This window comes from Rhinatrema bivittatum, chromosome 4 (assembly GCF_901001135.1).
Source record: "Rhinatrema bivittatum chromosome 4, aRhiBiv1.1, whole genome shotgun sequence".
NCBI classification, from domain to species: Eukaryota; Metazoa; Chordata; class Amphibia; order Gymnophiona; family Rhinatrematidae; genus Rhinatrema; species Rhinatrema bivittatum.
In genome coordinates, this window is record NC_042618.1 from 435,342,518 (window position 1) to 435,365,960 (window position 23,443).

At 42.8% G+C, this 23,443-nt stretch overlaps 1 protein-coding gene across 1 annotated transcript in view; it reads right to left on the reverse strand.

Annotated features, from left to right (window-relative positions):
- ALDH1L2 (aldehyde dehydrogenase 1 family member L2) overlaps positions 1-23,443 on the reverse strand; it is an 84,838-nt gene that overhangs the window by 21,926 nt on the left and 39,469 nt on the right. Inside the window, exons 7-17 of the mRNA XM_029601528.1 lie at positions 19,891-20,025; positions 18,526-18,651; positions 16,624-16,715; positions 15,507-15,651; positions 13,891-14,010; positions 9,915-10,042; positions 8,949-9,099; positions 7,646-7,716; positions 6,397-6,502; positions 2,559-2,646; positions 1,349-1,442 (exon numbers count right to left, since the gene is read on the reverse strand). Coding sequence (XP_029457388.1) covers positions 1,349-1,442; positions 2,559-2,646; positions 6,397-6,502; positions 7,646-7,716; positions 8,949-9,099; positions 9,915-10,042; positions 13,891-14,010; positions 15,507-15,651; positions 16,624-16,715; positions 18,526-18,651; positions 19,891-20,025 — 1,256 coding nt within the window. The remainder of the gene's footprint in view (positions 1-1,348; positions 1,443-2,558; positions 2,647-6,396; positions 6,503-7,645; positions 7,717-8,948; positions 9,100-9,914; positions 10,043-13,890; positions 14,011-15,506; positions 15,652-16,623; positions 16,716-18,525; positions 18,652-19,890; positions 20,026-23,443) is intronic.

The window sequence follows — 23,443 nt, forward strand, 5'->3', positions numbered from 1 at the left end:
CCTCGGGAAGCCCAGACATTCCCCTTTCTTATTCGGCTAATTCTTAGCTAGATAAGCAAGGGAAATATTCAAATCAAGCAATTTTGAATATTGACCCAATTACTATTTTAGTTAAATGAAGGCGGGGAACATTTATGGACCACTTTCAAGGGCTCAGAGAGACACAGCCTCACTGGTACCATTTGTGTCCTTTTGATGTCAGGACCTGACGGCTTCATTCATTGCTCTCTTCCTAGAACACAAGCGAGATTGCTCTTTTATTGTTGGTTTGGCATTTCTACAGCTCCATAAACCAGGTAAGGCCCTCAAAAGCCTGGACAGCTAAACTTCAGGACCTGGCGCCAAAATTGGGCTGGGATCCCAAAGCTCAGCTCGTCGTCATCATCATTTATCTATCTCACCCTCTTCCAATGGGAGAGTATTGGGTCGAGGCAGCCTGAACCAACAACACCAGAAGGAGAACAATGAGTGGGTAATAAACAATGGTTAAGCGACAAGACAAACCTAAAGCAGTGATAAGAGAACAAACGTGCAGGAAGGGATGTAAGGAACAGCAGTAATACGATAACCAACCAAATAGGGGAGCAATACAACAATTCAATTAAGATTTCATGCTTTAGGAGGAGGAGGAGAAGTCGCTTGATGTAACCCAGGGTGGAGACAACCAGGGAGGCACTTGGGGGAGGGGGCAAACAGGAATTTCGACCAGTCAAGGGAAGAGAGAAGGGGAGGAAAATCAGTCACTGGTCTGGCGAGACAGGAGGTGAGGCCTGGGGCAGGATGAAGGAGCCACTGCTGAAGTCAAGGGTGGAGTGGGGGGGAGGGGGGAGGCAGTGAGGAGCTGGAGCAGAGTGGAGAATCCACTGTTGGGTATCAGGTTTGAGAGGATGAGCCATCGCGCTAGGCCTGGGCCCAGGCCCAGAAGCTGCTTCTGGACTGCAGAGGAAGGGTGAGAAAATTGTAAAAAAAACCAAAACCCTCCCTAAAAAAATTTAAAAAAGTGAAAAAAAACCCTCAAAAATGATTTTTTAATAATTTGGGTTGCTGCCTGTTTTCCACTGCTGCCTACAGGTTCAATGAGTCCCTGCCCCAGAATGTTTATGGTCTATGTCAGTTCCTGAGGCAAAGGGTGATAATGGTAAAGTGACTTGGCCAGGTTCACAGTGAATGTCAGTGGTAGGCACAGGATTTGAACCAAAGTTTTCTCACGCCCAATCCATTATTCTGTCAGGCTACTCGCTCTCTCCTCAGCAGAAATGGTGGGGGAAGGGAAGGTCTCAGTCCTAGCAGCCTAAAGCAGCGCCTGATATGAATTATGAGCTGATTTCTGAGATGCGCACATTCATACCTTTTCATGATCTGTTTACCAATAGGGGTCGAACCGGTGAAACCAAGTTTACGGATATCTGGGTGTTCAGACAGGCGCTGCCCAACAAGTCCACCTGTGATGGAGCAGGAGAAATTGGAAGATGGTATCATTGCAGTTCTTAGTGCTCGTAAGGCCCTGGTACAAAATGAGAAAAGCATCTGGGTAGAGAGTAACCACAGCGCCCCATCCTAGCAGTGCAGTTTGCATGGGGATATGTTTTGTTTTTTTCCCAATATAGCGCAGATATTACCCCTGCAGCAGACGATCCCTGAGGTTTATGTGGCACGTACAGTGAGGGGTTTCAGTGCCTCAGTAGACTCAATTTGGGCCAGAAATACTAAGCATTTGTCTGACAGACAGAAAATCCCTTTTGTACCCCTGGTCCTTGGGGTGTCGTGTGCAGTTTTAGCTTGGGCACAAGAAAGATGTGCCTGCATGTGAGAGTGTGCACCTCTGCAAGGCTGCAAGTTTGCTCTCTTTTCAAAGGCTGCCTATATGTTGGCTTTGGTTAGTCAAACCCTTGTCTTTAGAGCTCAGAAGATAAGCCTCTCCATCTAATGAAATGATATTCCCCGCCCTGTCAGAATGCTGGTTCTCAATAATAGCCCAGTGAAGGAGCATCTCCTGTGGCACTCAGGCAGAGTCCCTCCCTGCAGGCTGGTTTCACCTTCTCATGCTGTCCTTCCGCTTATCTGCTGGAGTAGAAACAATCTTAGCCTCTACGCTGATTGCCTATTCCCTACAAAAGCCTCCACTTTGCCTCAGCATTTCATCTTTCACCAGTCACCCAATTTGCCTTCCCTTCGACCTTATCCCTGAAAACAGAATCGAACTGAGCTACGTTGCAGTGCCAGGCCCCTGGATGGGTAGCACAAGCGTACAGTGCCCTATCCCTTTAAGAGAGAAAATGAATCTGGGTTTTGTATAGTTTGCCTTCAACTTCTTGGGCTTGTTTAAGATATTCTGCTCTCTGCTGGACTCTGGTAGTGAAGAGTTAATGGAGTGTAAGCGATAGCGTTAAGTAATTTTATATCACAAAATATCATGGGGCTATATCCTAGTGAGGGAGCATTTCATCATTGCCAAATGCCAACTTCCTGATTATGCTGAAATGCTGTTTGATGTAGACATTAATAGACGCTATAAAAGTACAATGTAACAGTAAAATATGAAATATTACAGAAATTACCTGATCCAGGTAAAATATTTATAACTCCCTTTGGAAAGCCTGCTTTTGCCGTCAGCTCTGCAAACTTCAGAGCAGTTAGTGGCGTGACCTAAATATGAATATACAAAAAAAGAATACATTTTCTCACTTAAGTGTTCAAAAGAAATAATGTTTACTGTTGTAACTGTTTTACCATGTGACACTGTCCTAGTTTCATTTTTTCCTTTTCCATAACCTCTTCTTCCCTGCACCCCAACCCCCAGAGGAAAGATGGCACTTGCTCCATAAATAGCAGAAAGAGAACACAGCCACAGGAAGAGGGAACTTTTCTCCTCATATTTGTCATATGATGGAGTTTTGTTTGCTCGATATAATTCTGTTTAATACTGGAAACCAACACAGTTTCATGATCTTTTTTTTTTTTTTCTGTCTACAAATGATAGATTAAATATCTATCATTTGTGAGAGGCTGAAAACAGTGCTATTTCATTACAGAATGCTCTCAGAACCAGCCCTTCCATTAGGCAGATTTAGGCCATCATTTTTTTTCCGGGGGGGGGGAGCAGCACCAAGACTCTGCCCTGATGAATCTGTTAGCAGCAGAGAGCAGCCCCCTGCTTCCTGCTCCAGCATCTCGACTTCCCAGGCAGTGTGCGGAGAACAGGAGAGGCGTGATCCTGGTGCTAACAGAGCAGAGCAAAGAAGAGCTTTCCCTATCTTGCAGGGAAAAGGATGAGAGGGTTGAGGCTTGAATGGACTGAGCACAGCACTCTGCTCATATATCCAGCCCTTCCCCTCCTATTTCCTCTATCCCTCCTGTCCTGCAGGGAACAAGAGGGGAAGGGGATGAGGTTAGAGTTTTTGTCAATATTTTTTCTCTTTATAATTTGTGGTTACTTAATCTGTATATGGTGAGGGTTTTTCTGTGTTCTGTGTATGCAACCAACATGAGATAAATGTATAGTTTCTGGTCTTCCAGCTTATTCTGTTTTTCCAAAAGGAAAAGTATTGCTAATAAATTTGGATTTTTAGTCTGTCTTTCCAAATAATGCTCAAGGTGGCTTACAGCATATTTAGAATTCAGGTATAATAAATCCCAGCCCAAAGAACTTACAATTTAAGTGGATACCTGAGACAACAGGACATAAAGTGATTGCTCAAGGTCACAAGGAGTTTCAATGGGGGAAGTGGATTCCCTGGCTCTTTTTTTTTTATCTCTTTTATTGAAACCAAAGAGAATCCTGAACATTAAACAATAGTGAGGAGTAAACATGATAGGTACATGTAATGCTTTTTACAAACATGTCCAATAGTATAGAAAGCAATCATCTCTTGGGTTTCGTTTTCCAATAAACTAACAGATTTTACCACTCCCACCCCCCTCCCTCCTACTATTCACACACCATACATACACTCTCACACGCATTGCGCTGAGATGGCAGCACCTTTTAAAGTAGGGCGGCAGCTTTCTTCCACAAGAGAAAATAGTCCTTCAACAGGAGCAGGTGCTTGGGATGACGGATTGACTTTTTCCGAAGCAATTCCAGCTGAGCTTGTTGTTGCATTGACATTCGCCAATCATAGACCGAAGGCAAAGAGTCTGAGATCCACTGGAGCAGAATATGCTTTTTAGCCAGGACCAGTGCAATAGAAAGAAACTGACCACCCCCTCTAGGGATGGGAGCGCTGTCACTGGGCAAATGCAGGTAAAATAAAGCTCTCAACCAGGGAACCGATCTGCCAAATACTTGTTCCACAAGTCCACGAATTTGTGTTCAGTAACTGTTTAACTTAAGACATCCAGTGAACATATGACAAATACTTGGACGTTGCATTTGAGGCAGTGGTCAGAATTCCAAATTTGCATTTTAACCCCCTGCGTTTGAGACAAATAAGCCCTATGCAGCAATTTAAATTGGATCTCTCACAGAGCTGCAGATGGTAATTGCCGCCAAAATCCCAAGAAGGCCCTCTTTAAGATTTTAACTGAGACAGGTTCCCTCAATTCAATCCTCCACCCATTAGCCAAATGGGTTAGATGCGGGTCAGGTAGAGTGGGCTTCAATTGCATGATCCATACTGCAATTCTTTTTATTAAACTTAGGGGGCTTGTCAAAGAAAGAGTCTTCCACATCAGTCATGACTAATAGACTAAGATCTCCCTTACAAGTTTGATAACTAAAGTGACATCCTTGTAAATATGCAAAGAACTGCTTTTGGGGGATCTCCCACTGTGTCTGTAGCTGCTGAAAGGGATGAAAAGCATTAGTTTCCCCATTCACCCATTAGGAGAGAATGCAGAAGCCTTTGTTGGCCCATGCCTTGAAGACACCATTCCCCCGACCCGGTATAAAGTCATTGTTACCCACGAAGGATAGGAAGGGAGAGGCACGACTACTATGCCCAATCGACTGACACCACCATCACCACATCTTGTTGTAAGCTCTCAACCAAACGGTATGGGGAGCACCGAAGCCATGCTTGTGGGGGGTAAGTGCAGAAGGTTGAGGGGCAAAAAAAGGGGCAACCCAGTCTTGGAACAAACCTTCAACATCGAATTTAGTATGTCCCACGGCCCAATCATGAATTTGACACATAAGGCAAGCAATGTTGTATAAACGTAAGTCAGGCGGCATCACTCCACCCAGTCTCTTGTCAAGCCTGAGCACATCAAATTTGACCCTAGCCCACTTTCCTCCCCAAAGGAATGAACCAACCATAGAATGAAAAGCTCTAATATCCTCCTTCAGCCAAACAGGGAACATCTGAAGACAGTAGAGAAACCTTGGGAGGACCACCATTTTGACAAGAGCACAGCACCCCAAAAAATATAGTGGAAGATCTTTCCAACAACGAAGCTGGAGCCTTGATTTACCAACTACAGGTGTAATATTCACCTCATATAAATTTTTGTTCTTGGCAACCAGTCAAATTCCCAAATTGCGTATAGAAGAAGGAGCCCAGCTCAAGGGAAAGGGACCCCGCCACCGGTGTGGCAGAAATATATTGACAGGCAAGGCTTTAGATTTGTCATAATTCAATTCAAGAGGCCACTCTCCTGTGCGCACGATTTAGTATCGGCCCACATGCAAATGAGGGCCCGCGGTAAGAAGAGGCGCTAGGGACACTATCGCCTCCCTAGCGCCTCTTTTCTGACAGAAGCAGCAGCTGTCAGCGAGTTTGACAGCAGACGCTCAATTTTGCTGGCGTCAGTTCTCAAACCTGCTGACAGCCACGGGTTCGGAAACCAGACGCCAGCAAAATTGAACGTCCGGTTTTCAACCCGCGAGCCGATTTAAATTTTTTTTTTTTAATTATTTTTTACTTTGGGACCTCCGACTTAATATCACCATGATATTAAATTGGAGGGTGTACAGAAAAGCAGTTTTTACTGCTTTTCTGTGCACTTTCCCGGTGCCAGCAGAAATTAGCGCCTACCTTTGGGTAGACGCTAATTTCTGAAAGTAAAATGTGCAGCTTGGCTGCACATTTTACTTACTGAATCGCGTGGGAATAACTAATAGGGCCATCAACATGCATTTGCATGTTGTGGGTGCTATTAGTTTCGGGGGGGGGGGGGGGTTGGACGCGCGTTTTCGACACGCTAGCTTTACCCCTTATTCAGTAAGGGGTAATAGTGGGTCGAAAACGCGCGTCCAAACGTGGGTTAACAGTGCGGCCTGTATGTGTGGTACCATGCGGGCTTTTCCCCAAGTCTGGACCTGATCAGTGCAATTTAAAAGAAGTCACTGTGTCAGTGGAAAGAGAGAGAGGGAACCAACCCCTAGATGCCTTCTACACATGCTGAAAAGAAATGTTAAAAAGCCCGGAGGAAAGGTCAGGCTCCCAGAGATTTTACCTGTGCTGGCTTCAGAACCAGCGTGTTGCCAGCAGCCAAGCATGCCGCACTCTTCCAGGCAAGCATCATCAGAGGGTAGTTCCACGGGATTACGATGGCGCAGACGCTTTAAAAATCCAGAAAAGGAAAAGGAAAGTTTCAGAATGGAGTTGCTGCATACCAGCTAAATGTAGCCACCAGATATTGTCCTTGAAAACAAGAAAAGCAACTGGGAAAGCTAAGACTATGCTCAGTGGTCTAAGCAGCAGGACACCGCTATAGGTGTCTTTAGTGAGTCTCCCGCCTTGAGTACAGATCAGTTCGGGGGGGGGGGGGTGGTTATATCTTCGCAAGGGCATGGAGAGGATGGAAGTGGTTCAGAAAAATGATGCAGGGCCTGCAGAACAAACTCTACAAAGAAAGGCTTGTGATGCTTAAAACATACTGGTTGAAGGAAAGAAGGGCTAAAGGAGACATGACAGAAATCTTTTTATTATCTGACAGGCTTCTATAAAGTATGGGAAGGTGAAATTTTACATAGAAATTGAAATGCAAGAGCAGGGGTTCATGATCTGTAAGTAGAGGGAGGACGGTTCAAAGGGACCATAAGGAAATGCTTCTTTACTGAGAGGGTAGCAGACGCCTACTGGCAGAGGGAGGGGCAACCAAAAGGTCACCATAGCACACCCAGAGCGCAGGGGTGCAGACAGGTAAGGGGTAACGGGGTAGAAGAAATGAAGGGGTGGGCCTGAGTGTTTGCAGAGCCACCGAGGGGGGAATACAAGCAAATGGGCAGTGAATGGTCGACAGCATCAGGCTTTCACAGAGTGGCCATGGATACATCAGCTGAGAAGGCCTGCATGGACGGGCCATGGTGGTTATAGCCCTAACATGAGTGAGCATTCTTGGGACAGGCACCGAGAACAGGGGCGGGAATAAGGTTGAGAGGTCAGGTAAAAAACATGGGGAGTGAGGTGGGAGGGGGTGGGGGCAGCTTATGTTGGTACTGAATGTCTGTGTGTGTTGTGGTTTGTGTGAGTATCCCATCCCCTCCCCCCTTCATAACTTTAAAATGGCTGGATCCAGCAAACTTTGTGTGGAGGGGCCATCGGACTGTTCCACTTTTCAAAGCTGGTGAGTGATTGGGGGGGGGGGGGGATACAGTTGGGAGTTTTCTCATAAGAAATGCATGAGGGGTGGGGAGAGACCCAAGGCTACTATATCTAGAATATTCCACTTTTCCTGCTATTACTATATAAAAGAGCCTTACCCTAAGGGTTCTTTTTTGGTAAATGTTAGGTTACGATTCGGACGCGCCTGGTTAATTGGGATTGTGGAACCCTAAATAGAAAAATACAGTTTTAGATAAAAACAGCTCAAAATAAAAAAATGTAAATGTCATACCATTCATGAAAAATATTCTGTTCACTTTTCTGTTTTTTTGCCTTTGCTGCAGCTTCTCACTGTTTCCCCTCACACTCTCCATTTTTCCCTGTTTTTACACCCCAGACAGCATGCCTGGGCCACACACGAGCCCCCACTGGCCAGGAGGGGTGGAAGGAAGTCTCCAACCAGATTTACTCTCAACGCTGTTCCTTCTGGCCGGCAGAGGTGGCTATGAAAGCCGTAGCTGTCTTCCATCCCTCGGATCAAACACATAGTCCCTTTGGCGACCTTTCCTGAGGCTATTGGACAGGAACCTCAAACTCTAATGTCCTGCATTGCAGCCTGAGCCATGGGGTCAGCCCTTTGGCTGCAGCTTTTACAGTCAGTTGGGCCTTCCTGGGTCTGAAACAGGGCCACAGAGGGAAGATGGGGAAGGGAGGAAAGAACGGCATTGTGGATGGTAGCTGACTGGAGTAAAGGGACCCACCCCTTTCAACCTATTTTAATAACTGCAAATTCTCTAACTAGTTCTGTCTACAGCAGCTGATAATAATTGATCAATTCCTCCATCATGGATGCCAGGAATTTGGACTCTGAGTCTGCTCTAAAGCTGGAGCTACGGTGGTCACACCATTCAGAGGAGTCTTGGGAATCAAAGTATTCATGTGGTCTCTCGTATCGCTTTAGATACTGTACATTGCAATCCAAAAGCCTACCAGAGCTAATGAAATAAAAAAGTTAATTTTCTGCTTCTTGATGCAGCAACGCTCTAACCATGAAAATATTTCTTGGTGCAGAGGGATACACAGCATTAGAAACAAACAACCTTGCTTATTTATACGATCACTTTGATGTTTTAGCTCTAAGGGCAAATGCCCTGGGTGAATTCTGTACACCTCGCCACTTGACAACAAGTCTGCATCATCCTGGGATATGCAAATTGAAGTGTAGATTTATTAAAGAATAGATGTATGGAATAACAGTGCATGGCAATTGTATTGCTAGAGATTATATATACTGTATAGTGAGACCACAGACAGTAAGCCTATTTTCTCAGTGGAGGCACTGTAGTGGTGCACAGTTTAGTCCATTCAGCTACTTAAAATGTCCTTTTGTAAATTAAAAAAACAACAATAGTAGAAAAGAGGAGCAGAAGGCACAGGTAGGTACAGAAACTTTACACTTGCCTGAATTTTGTCACACCATCCGGCAAAGTATCTGAATGTTTGCACAGACATTCCCACGTGGGTCTTCAGAGCTAACGTGTACACAGCTCCCGAATCAATTGCTTCGATTGTTGCCAGCTCTTCTTGGTGTTCCTCCATCAGATCTGCAAGTCTTTGACCCAAGGAAGACAGTGCACATGAAAAAAGTACATTTCCAGAGGCACCTGCTTTTGTTTGACAATAGCTCTCGCTTTTAGGGCTCTCTCTGACAGAATTTCTCTACTTTGGCGACCCGTCTGCACTCAACTCCACTAGAAATTACCTCGTTCAAAGAACAGCTTATTCAAATTTCAAATTTCTTGACCATCTAGCGAAACTGCTAGCCATGTCTAGCTTCAAAATTGTTAATGGTTAGAGAAAGGGACTCCCATCTCTTTGATTTTAGTCACCCCTCAAGGGGCACACAGCCTGGCTAAAAACCAGTTGGCATTTGAACGGGCTGCGTAAGACCAGGGAAAGGGCGCACACAGTTTACCAGAACCGAGGACTGAAAGATGTCCATCCCTGTGAGCTGACTGCCAAGATCTCCATCTGGTAATGATGCTGGTATAACATTCAAAAAAAAAAAAAAAAAGATTTGCCCCAACCTATTCAATTTATTAGTCTTCAAAATACATTTTCCCCGTCTTCGAAATTTGAATCTTTCTAGGTAAAGAAAAGATGCTGCAGATAGCACTACCTAAAAGATGTAAGTAGCTTCAGGACCAATAACACTACTAGAACTTTGAAATTCACTTTGAGTGCTTGCAAAAATGTATCAAAAGGAGTTAAAAGTGTGGCACAATACGGTAGCTAAAATCTCAGAGGTTAGTTACTATATTGACTGAAGATGAAGGCTGAAATGATGTATTGTGTTACAATACTGAGTGAAAAAGTAAATTAGCTTAAAATCCCACCCGTCAAAGTCCTTTGGCGAGAGTCCCTCACCTGTACATCAGCCTCCCTCGGTCCCTTGCGTTCATTTTCCCCCACTCTCCGTTTTCGAAGGCATCTTTAGCTGCCGCTACAGCTTTGTCTACGTCAGCCACCGAGCAGTACGACACTTTGCATATCACCTGTGAGAAGACAGTCAGCTCTCAGCCCAGAAGTACTGGGGAATAGGGCAGGCCCTGGCTCTACTGACACAATGGGGTTTTTTTTCTTTTTAATTTTAGGCAGCAATTTCAAACTGATTAGTAAGCAATCAAATAAGTTCAAAAAGCTTCAGCAGCTGTACAGACCCGTGAGTAAGATGGGTATTTGGATACCTGCCCCAACCCATTATTATTATTACATTTTTATTTATACAAGCTTTCCCAAATTTGCATGAAAGACATACAGAAATTGCACAATCCGGTTCCATCAGCGGAGACAGAAATACGGCTCAAGAAATTACCCATTTCCTTACTCTCGATTAAGCCCTCCCCAAAATTCAGGTTCCAATTCTATAGTATAGGGAGACAATGTAACGTACTAGTAATAACAACTGAGTAATCCAAAAAGAAAAGTGCAAGATATGAGGCCCTTCCAATGCCATTAATCCAAAACAATATCACACTGGTCAACCATCCACTAAGTCACCACCGCCAGACTGTACCAGCAGGGCTTCCCAAACCTGTCTTGGGGACCCCACAGCCAATCGGGTTTTCAGGATATCCCTAATGAATCTGCATGACAGAAATTTGCATATCCTGAGTCTCCACGGTATGCACATTTATCTCATGCATATTCATTGTGGATATTCTGAAAACCCAACTGGCTGTAGGGACCTCAGGACAGTTTGGGAAGCGCTGCTGTACAATAATCTCAGAATCTAGAATTTTCTGAGCTGTTTAGGATAAAAAGAATTAGATATATATCAAACATTGGCTAACTTAATTAAACACAAGAATATCACAAGTAGAATTTACCTGCATATCTGCAAAAATGCTTTCCGTTTGCTCCCTGTCAGCCTATCAGGAAAAAGCCACATCCTCTCACCCATACACAAACTCTTCCTAACACGAAAAAAAAAAAAGCCTTATCACAGAACTCTTTTACCTATTTCAAAAAAGAAGGAAACCAAGAGGATAACGCGACTGGTTTCTCCTCAAAGGAATCCTCAAGGAACGCTGTGCACAGTTACTTGGCCTTGTTCATTTTGAACCTGCTGATCCTTCCACACTATTCAATGGTGGGATCTTGAAAGCCTCCCTCAAGTGTCTTTCAACAGATGAGATGGACTGATTGTTGGAGCTTAGAGGAAACAGATCACTCTTAAACTGAGACACCTCATCCTATTTTCCAGGAGGGCTGTGCATTCATGCTGATGGTTTTTGGCGGGTCATGCATACACATACATGCATAAAGTTCGATTTTATGCCAGTTAAGTACAGACTTTTAAATATAAAATTCAGTTTTATGAGCATAAAATGGCATTTACACCTCTGAAATCAAATGGAATGCATGGGCATTTTGGAATGGGAAATTTTCATCTGCCGTCTAAGGAATTGTTGCAGTTGCATGAAAAGCATCAAGGCTTATTGGTTAAACTACAAACCTATTTCTAAGCTGCCTTTTCCTCCAAAGATTATTGAAAGTGCAGTTCTGAACCAGTTGGATGAATTTTTGCAATAATATGATAGATTAGTTCCAATTTGGCTTCTGGAATTTTTTCAATATTGAAACCTTGTGGTTATCCAGTCTTGATACGATCAGACATGGCTTCGATAGAGATATTAGTTATGCGATGGTGTTGCTTGACATTTCTTTGGCATTTGATATGCTCAACCATGTCATCTTTTATCATCTAGCAGAAATTGGGATAGCAGGTATAGTACTCCACTGGTTTACCTCATATATGTCTGACTGTGCACAACAAGTAGCTATTGCCACAGCTTCCTCTAGAAGCATCACGTGACAACTGGGCTTCCGCAGAGATCTGCACTCTCTTCGGTTTTGTTCAACATCTATAGGGCCTTCCCCCCACACAAGATTTTATCCAGCTTGTGTGTCAATTACACCCAATCATGCTGATGATATTCAATTTTTTCTACCCAAGTTGTCTTCCTGGTCTGCGACTAATGACTTACTGAAAATTTATCTTTCGTTCATCAGAGGTTGGCTGGCTCATAATTGTCTAGTTCTTAAACCTAGACAAAACTGAAATCATGATCTTAATCAGGTTTCCACTTAGTGATGCAACGTCTTGCTTTAAATTTGAGGACCTTGAAATACAGGTTTCATCATCTGTCTGAAATGTTGGCATTATTTTAGATCCTGATCTTTCAATGTGGTCTCAGATTAGGTCTTTGATTTCAAGTTGCTTATGCTTCGCAGGTTGAAACCTTTGCTTGTGGCTTCTGATTTTCACTCAGTCTTGCAGGCTCTCATGCTCACCGGGATAGACTATTTCAATTCTCTGTTCATGGGTATACCTGCTAATGAATTGAGAGCTTTGCAAATTGTGCAGAATTCTATTGCTGGCACTAGGACCTGCAATCATATAATTCCGGTTTTATAGTCCTTGATTTGTTGTCCATTGAATGCCACATTAAGTACAAAGTCTTTATTTTAATACATAAGCTGTTAAATAACAACTGTGCTCCTTGGATGCATTCATTTTTGTATATTTTTGTGTCTTCATTCTGCTAATAGTGCTTGTTTGAAGTATCCTCATTTTGTGTAGTTCATTTGACAGAGGCACAAGATTGAGCATTCTCTATTGCGGAACCCTTGTTGTGGAATATACTCCCAGAACATCTTCAGATTATGACAAGTTTTAGACACGTTCCTGGACAAACGGTCCATTAACCATTATTAAAATAGAGTTGCAGAAATCCACTGCTTATTCTTGGGATAAGCAACTTGGAATCTATCTACCCCTTGGGATCCTGCCACTTATAGCGTGAATTGGCCACTGTTGGAAACAGGAAACTGGGCTTGATGGACCCTTAGTCTGACCCAGATTGGCAAGTCCTTTGATTTGTACTTCCATGTTTACAATTTTGTAAAGGCTTTTTTCACACAGACGATGACGTTTGTTGGAGGGACTCATTTTAAGCAGTGGACAGGTAGTATTTTTCATTAATATTTTTATTGTTTGCAGTTTTTATTTTCTGTGTCATTATATGATGTTATTATTTATTTTTTTGCTTGTTTGCTGGAAGACTATTTTTATGTTTTTATATTTTGCAGTCTCCGGCACGGGCCATTGACTGCATGGCACTGGTTTGGCATTTGTTTTTTTTGTAGTGTTGCTTGTCACATTTTTTTTATCTGGTTTTTTTTTAATGTGATCTGCCATGAACTATGGACATGAGCAGAATGTAAGCTTTTAAAATACATACATACATACATAAATAAATAAATAAATAAAAACAAGCATTTCTATTTTCCAGCATTTCCATCTTATGCTGCCTTGCTATATTGTCACAAATGATACTAGCATTCATATTCTGAGCAGACATGAGCTGCACATAAAAAAAACCCCCTCTAATTTACCACTATTCTGGACTACAATAGTTTTCAGTCTGGTAGATTATTTTTTAGGCAGCAGAATTTGAAATAATGCACATAGGTGTGAAGACCTTTCTTTTACAAGGCACTCTATGTATTGATGATCACAAACATTGTCGTGTTATATTTCCTACATATTTTATTTGAGAATACAGTTCACAAAAAAATATATATATAGTCTTCCGTAAATATGCTGCACTTTCAGAAAATGTAATTGGACTAGTTAACAATATGCAATACTTCCAGACTCCTAAAGATTTTGTCAAACCACCAACACCAAAAGGAATTGCTCTGATCTAGCTTGGCTCATTCCTGCAGACTCTGCCCTGGTGTTGGCCCTCAGCTTTCCTAGCCTCTACCATGCAGTAATTGTAGCTTACAGTCTGATCATGTTTTCTTTTTACTGTCTATAGATGCTAATACTTACAGATCCATCTGTTGGGTTTATCGTATCATATTTCTTCCCATCATCAGCATTCACAAATTGTCCATTTATAAAGCACTGATATGGCATCTTCACAGTCATGTTGTTAACATTTTGCATGGCCTAACAAAAATAATAATTAAAAAAATGCAAATCTTTTATTCTACATTAGATTTGGGTTTTTTTCAAGCAAATTTTTTTTTCCATCTAATCTCAGAAGAAAGGAAACAAAATATAAGGGAGCTGTAGATATAAAAATGAGGATGCATGGGTAGATGTTAGACTCGTGCTACAGTAAGAAATGCAAAATTAAAATGGTGCTTATTCTGCACGAGGTGTGATAAGTCATTATGGGACAGATGTTAGAAGAGGTCAGTGCAATAATCTTTACCCTAATAATAGGGTAAAGATTATTGCACATAATACCTAGGTAAAGTCAGATATGAAATTTAGACTTAAATCATCTCATGGTTAGACACAACTGACTATCCTGTGTGCGAGGACAGAGGGGCACAATAGCAGGGACATGTCATGTCACAGAGGACATAGGAACAGCTTGTGGAGAAGCTGACCCAGAAGCTGCACTTGACTTCAGACAATCTTATCAGTATGCTACTTATACAGTCACAAAAATTAATCTCAATTCACAGATCATCTCCCCTTTAAAAAAAAAAAAAAAAAAGGCTGGGAAGCAATTCTCAAACCCAATAGGGAGCTTGAGTAATTCTTTATACCCATGGATCTGTAAACTAATTTTCAAAGGGAAACTCCTCGCAGAGTTTTGCTTTGAAAATTCAGGGCCAATGGGGATCGTGGCTACTTTTGAACCCGCATGCTTTGCACCTGCTTTACAGCTGTGAAACAGAATGTAGACTCTCTGTCACTGAGGGGAAGGCATTTTTCAGCTTAATATATTTAGAGGTAGATCTTAAATAAGTACGCGTGCGCGTACTTTTGTTCGCGCAACCGGCGCGAACAAAAGTACGCCGGATTTTATAAGATGCGCGTGTAGCTGCACGTATCTTATAAAATCCGGGATCGGCGCGCGCAAGGCTGGGCAAAATCGGCAGCCTGTGTGCGCCAAGCCGCGCACCCTACCTCCGTTCCCTCCGAGGCCGCTCCAATTTCGGAGCGGCCTCAGAGGGAACTTTCCTTTCCGCGTCCCCCCACTTTTCCCTATCTACCCCACCCCCCAGCCCTACCTAAATCCCCCCCCACCTTTGTTGTGCAAGTTACGCCTACCGCCTTGGCATCCCCGGCACAGGCCGCAGTGCCGGGGGACTCGGGACTGCCCTCCCGTCCCTGAACCGTTGCCACGCCCCCGGACCCGCCCTGGATTGCCCCCTGACCCCGGACATGCCCCCTCCCACCCCTTTTACGAAGCCCCGGGACTTACGCTCGTCCCGGGCCTTTGCGCCTGCTGGCAACCTATGCAAAATAGGCTCGCCGGTGCGCGAGTGCCCTGGGCTGGTAAATCCGGCAGGATTTCTGTGCGCAGGGCTTTTAAAATCTAGCCCATACTGGGTAACTGCTTAGTTACCCAGGCAAATTCCTTTGAAAATTGTCCACAAAAAAATAGAAAACTTGAACAATATAAAAACAAAACACTACTGGCTTACATAGTCTATAACTAATTCTTCTCTGTCCTCTCCCCTTGATTTTCTCACAACCATCTGTATGAAGTCATGAAATGTAGTAGCCATGTAGACATCTTCATTCTGTAGCTCCAGTCCACCACATTTTTGTTTGATCTCTTCTACCAACCTTAAGTGTGCACAACAAAAGGTAATTGAATTCAATTAATACAATAAAAAATTGGAAAACATTATTGGAAAATAGTAAAAGAATTCAAGAAAGCACAAGTTAGACACAAAGAATCCTTAGACGAGGGAGCAAATTCTGAGAGGGGGTAGGCTCTGCAGCTTTGCCTCAGGATTAAGCAGACTACATGGGTCTTCTGGTCCCTATTGTCCCTATTGAAATTGCCTAATTTGGGAAAAACGACTGCACAGCCCTAATATTGAGTAACTTCAGAGATCTCCCCACATGAACTGGGAGATATTCAGTCCCAATAATCAGCACAGATTTGTAAGAACTGTGTACTCTCAAATGTGCTGGTGGAGCAGCTTGTAAATAACTTTTCCCTGCAAATAAAAATCAGACCATTTTTGGAACAACAGATCTGATGACAACTTCCATTATTCCAGGTCTAGACCAAGGTAAACCTGTGCTGTCACAGAGAGGAGTGGTCACCTTTTACTTTCACCTGCGGGTCACTACACCAACTGACCCACCACAATTTAAAAGAATTCTAAAAATTGTTTAGGACGTTCAACCTGATCGTCATCGCACAAGTCTTTGGGCCTGAGCTAAGTACTGTTAAGCAGCTATTGATCTCCGATTCTATGCTGCCACTCTAATATGATGCACCTTTGCTGGGTAGTTTTTGACTCCAAATAATAAATACATAAATCAATAAATAAATTAATGTCTTTGGGCCCAAGTTGCTAAATTTTATTCCCATAGACAGAGAACAGGAAAAAAGCCTTAGTAAATCAGGTGCTTTGTCTTTGACATGTTCAGTTTTGTCTTTGTACAGCAGATTAGGTAACTGTTATCTTTGTGCCTGTTTTTAGCATGGCTGTGGTCAGGGTGTTTCCCTCTAGCTCAATGTCTTGTTGTGGTTTTTGCCATGAGATTTGTGAAACAGCAACTGTTTTTTGTTTTTTTTTTTACCTGACCACATCCATGGACGCTGCTCCAGATTTGAAAAAGTCTGTGGAATCTTCAACGGCAGAAATATTGCTTAAAATTCCTTTCCAGATAGACTGCAAAAGGCAGAGGACAGACATAAAATGATGCAAATAATATTACATCTTATAGAAAATATCTACTCACTAAAAAGCAGAATGTTACTGGTATGGTGACAAAATTGGGGCAACAAAATATCAAAACATTCAATAAATTCCTTTTTTCTGAATCAGTAGTTCTCACGTAGGGTTGCCAACCAGCTCTGGATTTTCAGGACAGGTTGATCCGGTCCTGGGTTTACCCATTGCATGCTGGGACTTATTCTGATTTCACTATTGCATTCCCTCAGAAAATCAAGCCTATAAATACCCATGTGCAGGGGATTAAAACCAGGACCAGATCAACCCATCCTGAAAATCTGGAGCCGGTTGACAACCCTGTTCTCAAGCTAGTTCTCAAGGACCACCCGGTCAGTCAGGGTTTGAGGAGTTTCACAATGAACGTGCATGAGATATATTTGTATGCACTGCCTCCATTATCTGCAAATATCTCGTGCACATTCAGTGTGGATATCCTGAAACCCACACCGAACGTGTGGCCTTCCAGGACCAGGTTGAGAATTATTGGTCTGAAAAACAGCGATGGACAAGGACACTGAAACAGTAAATGAAACACGTTAACAGCCTTTTATGGTGTTTATAGCAATATATACGGTAAATCACCAAGTATGCATGCAGCTAATCAGATTGATTCATTTCACTGACATATCTCCTGCATCTCTCTCCTGTACAATGCTGCTGCATGATGTGGAAGCTGGATTGGATCATTCCACTGCAGGCCACGGGGGACATTACTTACCCCCACCTCTTGCATTTATTTAGTAAAATAATTAGAAAAATAATAAAGTATCTACAAATGAGTTCTGGTTAAATTGTAGTGTCTGGCTGGTCTGTGCAGCACTGCTCAGAAGTGTTTCTCTCCCCCCCCCCCCCCCCTCCTACCTCCTCCATCTGTCAGCGCACTTGTTTCCCCCCAAGTAGCGTTTCTGAAAATGCTGGAAGTGATAAAGAACTCACCTTCCCCCCCAGATCTCAGCAACACTCGAGACAGGAATTTAGAAAGAACCCTAAAATGCCTAACTTATCCGGCTAAAGTAACCCAGGATATTCAGCTGAATATCAAGGATTAAAGTTATCCGTCTAACTTTAGCCAGATAACCTTTAAACCTAACCAGCTATCTTTGAATATCACCAGCTAGATTTAAAGTTATCTGGCTTTGTGTGACCACTTAATTTTGGACTTAACCAACTATATTCCAAAGCAGGTAGCTGGTTAAATGGCCATGCTGAGTAAATTTAAAAAAAAAAAAAAAAAAAATATATATATATATATATATATATCTCTCTCGAGGGGCCTAACAGCCCAAATCATGGCTCCCTCACTCAAAGTGACACAAATGGGGCTGCAGGGACGAGCCTCTAACCCCCCAATGTAATCAATAACAAAAAAAAACAATCTAGGGTCAGATCGTTAGTCAAACCCTCCTCACCTATTAGGATAATATAAGAGCAATGCCACTTCCCCTCCTCTCCTCCCTCTCTTCATGCCCCTATCCCAACTATTATCCTCCCTCCCACCTGGTACCTTACTCGAGGCCTTTCTGTCCCAGGGTTCGCTATACGTTTGTACGGCAATCCTGGCAGCTTCCAGTGTGGCTATGAGAGAGCCACACTGGAATTGTAGTGAGTTATCCAGCTAAATGCCTTTGAATATTGACCGCAATGTGCCCCAGTTCTCACTCCTGGGATGCTAGGCCTATGTGCAGTAACACATGTGCTAATCTAACATTTCCCCAAAGCCTGTGTAATTACAGCTCTCCTTGCATACCCTGATTTCTTCTGCCATCTTGGTCTCCTCTTCTGTAAGCTCCACAGCTGATGTTTCACCAGTTGAGAAGTATTTAGATGCAGGAATCATTTTCCCATCTTCAAATTGAAGATTTCTCACCATTAGCTGAAAAAAAAAATTAGAAAAATCTAAGTAATTTCCAGGAAATATAATAAAACTTTTAAAAATTAATAAATTGAATTAAAATCCTTCCAGGCAGTTGACCCCATAAGTCTAAGATTAGGATGCTTAAGTAGATGTTAGAATCTACTGCTACACCAACAAATGCAAAACTATTCTTGGTAGGATCTTACATGAAATAGTTGGAGGGGAGATGCTAGGGCATGCCAATACAATTGTTGCCCTGGGGTCTAGATTCTCACTTAATATCGGGATAAAATCAGAAGTGGAAAGAGTTTCATGGTCTCAGTCTTGCACCTGGGTGATATCTATACATATCATAAACCACTTCCCGATCAGACACAAAGGATTATGGTGACTGAGGTCATCCCTGTGGAGTCTCTCTGCTAACCCATGATGAACATTAATGCGCATTTCCGTGTGTTGTTAGTGCATAGGCTTCATTGCCAAATAATGGAAGCCATGGTAGATGATGTATACTGAGGCATGTGGCAGGTTAGTAAATAGAGCATGCAGTAGAATAGCAGGATGTGTTATGTTACAAAAAGGACAAATAAGGACAGCCGTGCGGAGAAGCTGACCTGGACGCTCCAAGCCAGGAGCGTGACATGAGACAATCTCCCATCAGTATCTTATTTACCCAGACGCTAAAATTCACTCCGAATGTACATTTGGCCTCCCTAGCAGAAAGCTCTGACTATATATAAATTGCAGTATGATTAATGTATTTTAACTACAGAGAATAGTCACTTTTTTTTATTAAGCCTGTTAAAAATTCTTTCCTCCCCAGAGACGGTACACTGAACAAAGAAGAGTATGCGAAAACTATGGATGTCCCATCTTCTTTTTGTACTAAATAAAACCACAATTTATATTTGTAATTGTGTTCCTCCTTTAGCTTTTCTGTATTTACAAGGAATTTTAATTCAGGTTTAATCTCTCCAAATGTATTTATTTACAGTGCTCATAAACCACTTTCGTGCTCTCTGAAGCGAAAACAGCCAGAGTGGTGTACAAAAACATTAAAAAATGACATCAACATAACCATAATAAGCGACCTACAAAAACACCAAGGACATCAACCAAATAAAAACAAACAGCACGACCACCCTATAGAAGCCATGCTGTAACACAAAAGCACCGCTCGTCCAACAGCATCAGCCTTCCTCTGCCAAACCAGCTTAACAGAAAATGCACACTGTTTATCTATTTATGAGGACTTACCATTTTCCCATCATTACCGAAAAGAACAAGCCCATTTTTGGTTACGAGGCCAGGCTTCAGAGCGCCTTGGATTGCCAGTGGCTCACCTGAGGGCATTGAGCCTTCAAGTAAGGACGAGCCATAGAAGGTCACCACCTGTATAAAAGTCAATGCACAGCCTGTCAATAGAGAAGTGGGGATGCCGCTGTAATCTTTGCATGGTTATATGATAATCCACTAACAGCTTTCATGCCAAAATTAGGTCAAATTACTTTACATGTTGGTTGTCAATGCTTTTAAATCCACCTTAATTTTAATTTAAAGCAAATGCAGAGATGTAGTTTCAGTTATTTAGATTTATTCTACTCCTCCTGGTTGTGTGGGAGGAGCTGGTGTGCTCTGGCCGGAGACTCTCTATGGCTGTTTTGAGACAGAAATGGTTCCCAGTGAACTGCAAGCACAGGGGAAATGATGGTTTCTTGGTTCAGTGAAAGCAGTTAGAGCCTAAATCAGCACGCCTCATCGCTGTCCCCATATGCTGAGAGCGATCGATCGTTGACACATAACCTAGCCCTAGCTTTTGCAACTCAGGTGATTGAAAGTGGTTTGCAGAAACTGACTGGGAGTTGATTTGCATATACCTTGGTTAACCTAGCATCCTGACCAGTGTCTTTGCATCCATAATCTAACCTGCATTTATTCTTTTACTCTATTTGTATTTCTTTTGGTATTTGCACAGATCCTTAAATCAGGGTATGGTGCATAGACTGCATCACTACAGAGGTAGCAGGAAATGGTTTAGGGGAAGCGTCATGTTGTGTAGTATTCTAGCAGCCATATTCGTCCTGGGAAAAAAAAAGGATTTTCTTCAGACAGCAACACTTTTCATTAGGCTGACAGAAGCCTAGCTTAGATATATTGTGCAACATAAACCTTTACGACCCAAGAGTCCCTTCCACGGGGTGCTAAGTATGATGAGACCCTATTTATCCAGAATGGTAGAGAAGGGAGAAGTTGACTTGAATGCTCTACCATTCACAGAAAGCTCAAATTTGTAGCATTGACTGTAGGGAGAATGTTTGAGGAGGGATGGGGAAGGGATGACAATCAATGAACATGACCTCCCCTATCTGGAAAAAAAAAGACATTTGGGTGAATTTTAAAAGCCATACGCAAGCCAAAGCCGGGAGATATGCACGTCTATCACCCCCAGCGCACACCGTGCATTTTAAGAGACGCACAGGTACACGCATGTTTCCTGGTACGCAAGTAACAGGGCAGGTCATGGGCAGGGCATGGGTGTTCCAGGAAATATGAATGAAACCAGTGCGTAAGTATTTACGCACACCAGCCGGGGTCCCTAGCCGCGTAACTTTACTTCTGCTGTGTACGGCATGTAAGTCATGAAACAAAAAGAACTAGGCTAGTGAGTGGGGTTTTAAGGGTCAGGGCTAATAGGGTAAAAGGAAGGCAAGTTAGCTAAGTGATTAGAAAGTCCTCTGCTTTACTGGGCTGAGCTGTGAGCGACGGGGAAAACGGGCTATTGCGTTGGTGCGCGAAGCTACTAAAACACCCCTATTTATGCATGCAAGGCGGCATTTGTGCATGTCAATATAAAATTGGGCACACATATACGCACGTATAGCCAATTTTATAACATGTGCAGATACGTGCGTGTGTTATAAAATTGCCGCATCCATGTGCACGTGCTGGAAAACATGCACAAGTGTGCGCCCGCGCACGGTTCTTAAAATTTACCTCATTGTGAACTGGATATGTGCATTTTCATTGCATATACTAAGTGCAGGAAATAAACAAGAGCAGAGGAGTGTCACTTGTTTATTACTAAACATTTAGGAGATAATTTTAGAAAGAGTTAATGCGCATAAATGTAATGTATTATCACAGCAATTTTCAAAAGCCATTTACACGCATAAAGTGCACTTACATGTGAATATCCTATGGACAATTCAATGGCATATACTGTAGCAATTTTCTAAAGCCCACTTACATGCAGGGCTTAATCTGTGAGGGAACGGCCACCCAAACAAGCCAGACTAGATGTTACCAGAAAGAGAGCTTTCTCGGTAGCCGGTCCTATCCTATGGAATTCACTTCCAAACCCTCTCCGGTCAATATCAAATCCTTCTCATTTCAAAAAAATCACTCAAAACCCATTTGTTCCAACTCGTATTTCAAACACTTACTCAAGATCAAACATAATACTCATCTCATTCTATCGCCTCATTCACCTTACTCATTCCACTCTCTCCCCCTCCATTCCTCCACCACTTTTTATTCCTTTTTGATTAGTTACATCATCAATTTTCTTCTCATGCCCCTCCATCCCCTTCCTCCCATTCCCCTGCAATAGTAAGTCCCATGGCAACAAATCCTTTATTTATTTTGAGTAATTAATTTGATTTATTTTCAAGCCAGAACTTTTGGGCAGCTGCAGGGAAGAGAAAAGGAGGGGGTAAAGCTGGAGACGAGAACAGTCAGATCTGCTCTCTAATCCATCCCATCCTCTCTTGATCCCCCTTCCCACATCTCTCCAGTATTGCAGGGAACAGAAGGGGAAGGGGATAAGGTTTGGATAAGTTCTTGGAGGAGAAGTCTATTACCTGCTATTAATCAAGTTTACTTAGGGAATGGCCTCTGCTATTACTGGCATCAGTAGCTTGGGATTGACTTAGTTTTTGGGTACTTGCCAAGTACTTATGGCCTGGATTGGCCACTGTTGGAAACAGGATGCTGGGCTTGATGGATCCTTGTTGTGACCCAGTATGCAAGTTCTTATGTTCTTATGGTGATATCGAAGCAGACACTGCAGAGCAAGAACAGAGGCTTCGACCCTGGCCTTGATGAATAGAACTACTGCTCGCAACTTTCAAATTTATGATAATTTAACCCCTTTTTGTGTCCATTACCGGCAGAACAATCCAGAACGGTGTCCTGCCACTTTTTCTCTGGGACCCAAGAAAGCGGCAGTGTAAATCAGTTCAGGCTCCCCAGAGGTTGCATGGATTATTTGTGGCCCTCCCTTGGAGGAAGCAGAGGAGAACAGAGATTTCCGGAGCTGCTTATCCTGAGCCTAGGGCAGCCACCTGGCTTTGATTTGGGTACCTGTGTGAGAGAGAGTTCTCACCTGGCCCCGCACATCTCTCCTCCCCTTCCACAGTTCCACTTCATAAGAACATAAGAACATGCCATACTGGGTCAGACCAAGGGTCCATCAAGCCCAGCATCCTGTTTCCAACAGAGGCCAAACCAGGCCACAAGAACCTGGCAAGGACACAAACACCTAGAAGATCCCATGCTACTGATGCAAATAATAGCAGTGGCTATTCCCTAAGTAAACTTGATTAATAGCAGGTAATGGACTTCTCCTCCAAGAACTTATCCAAACCTTTTTTAAACCCAGCTCCACTAACTGCACCTTTTGTCTACAAATTAAGCTCTGCTTTCATGGGTAAAGTGCATTTACAGGTGTAAAACTCAATTTTAAGCATGTAAATGCTTTTTAAAAGCAGGCCCAATATGTAAAAAAAATAACAACAAGCTAAACTATATA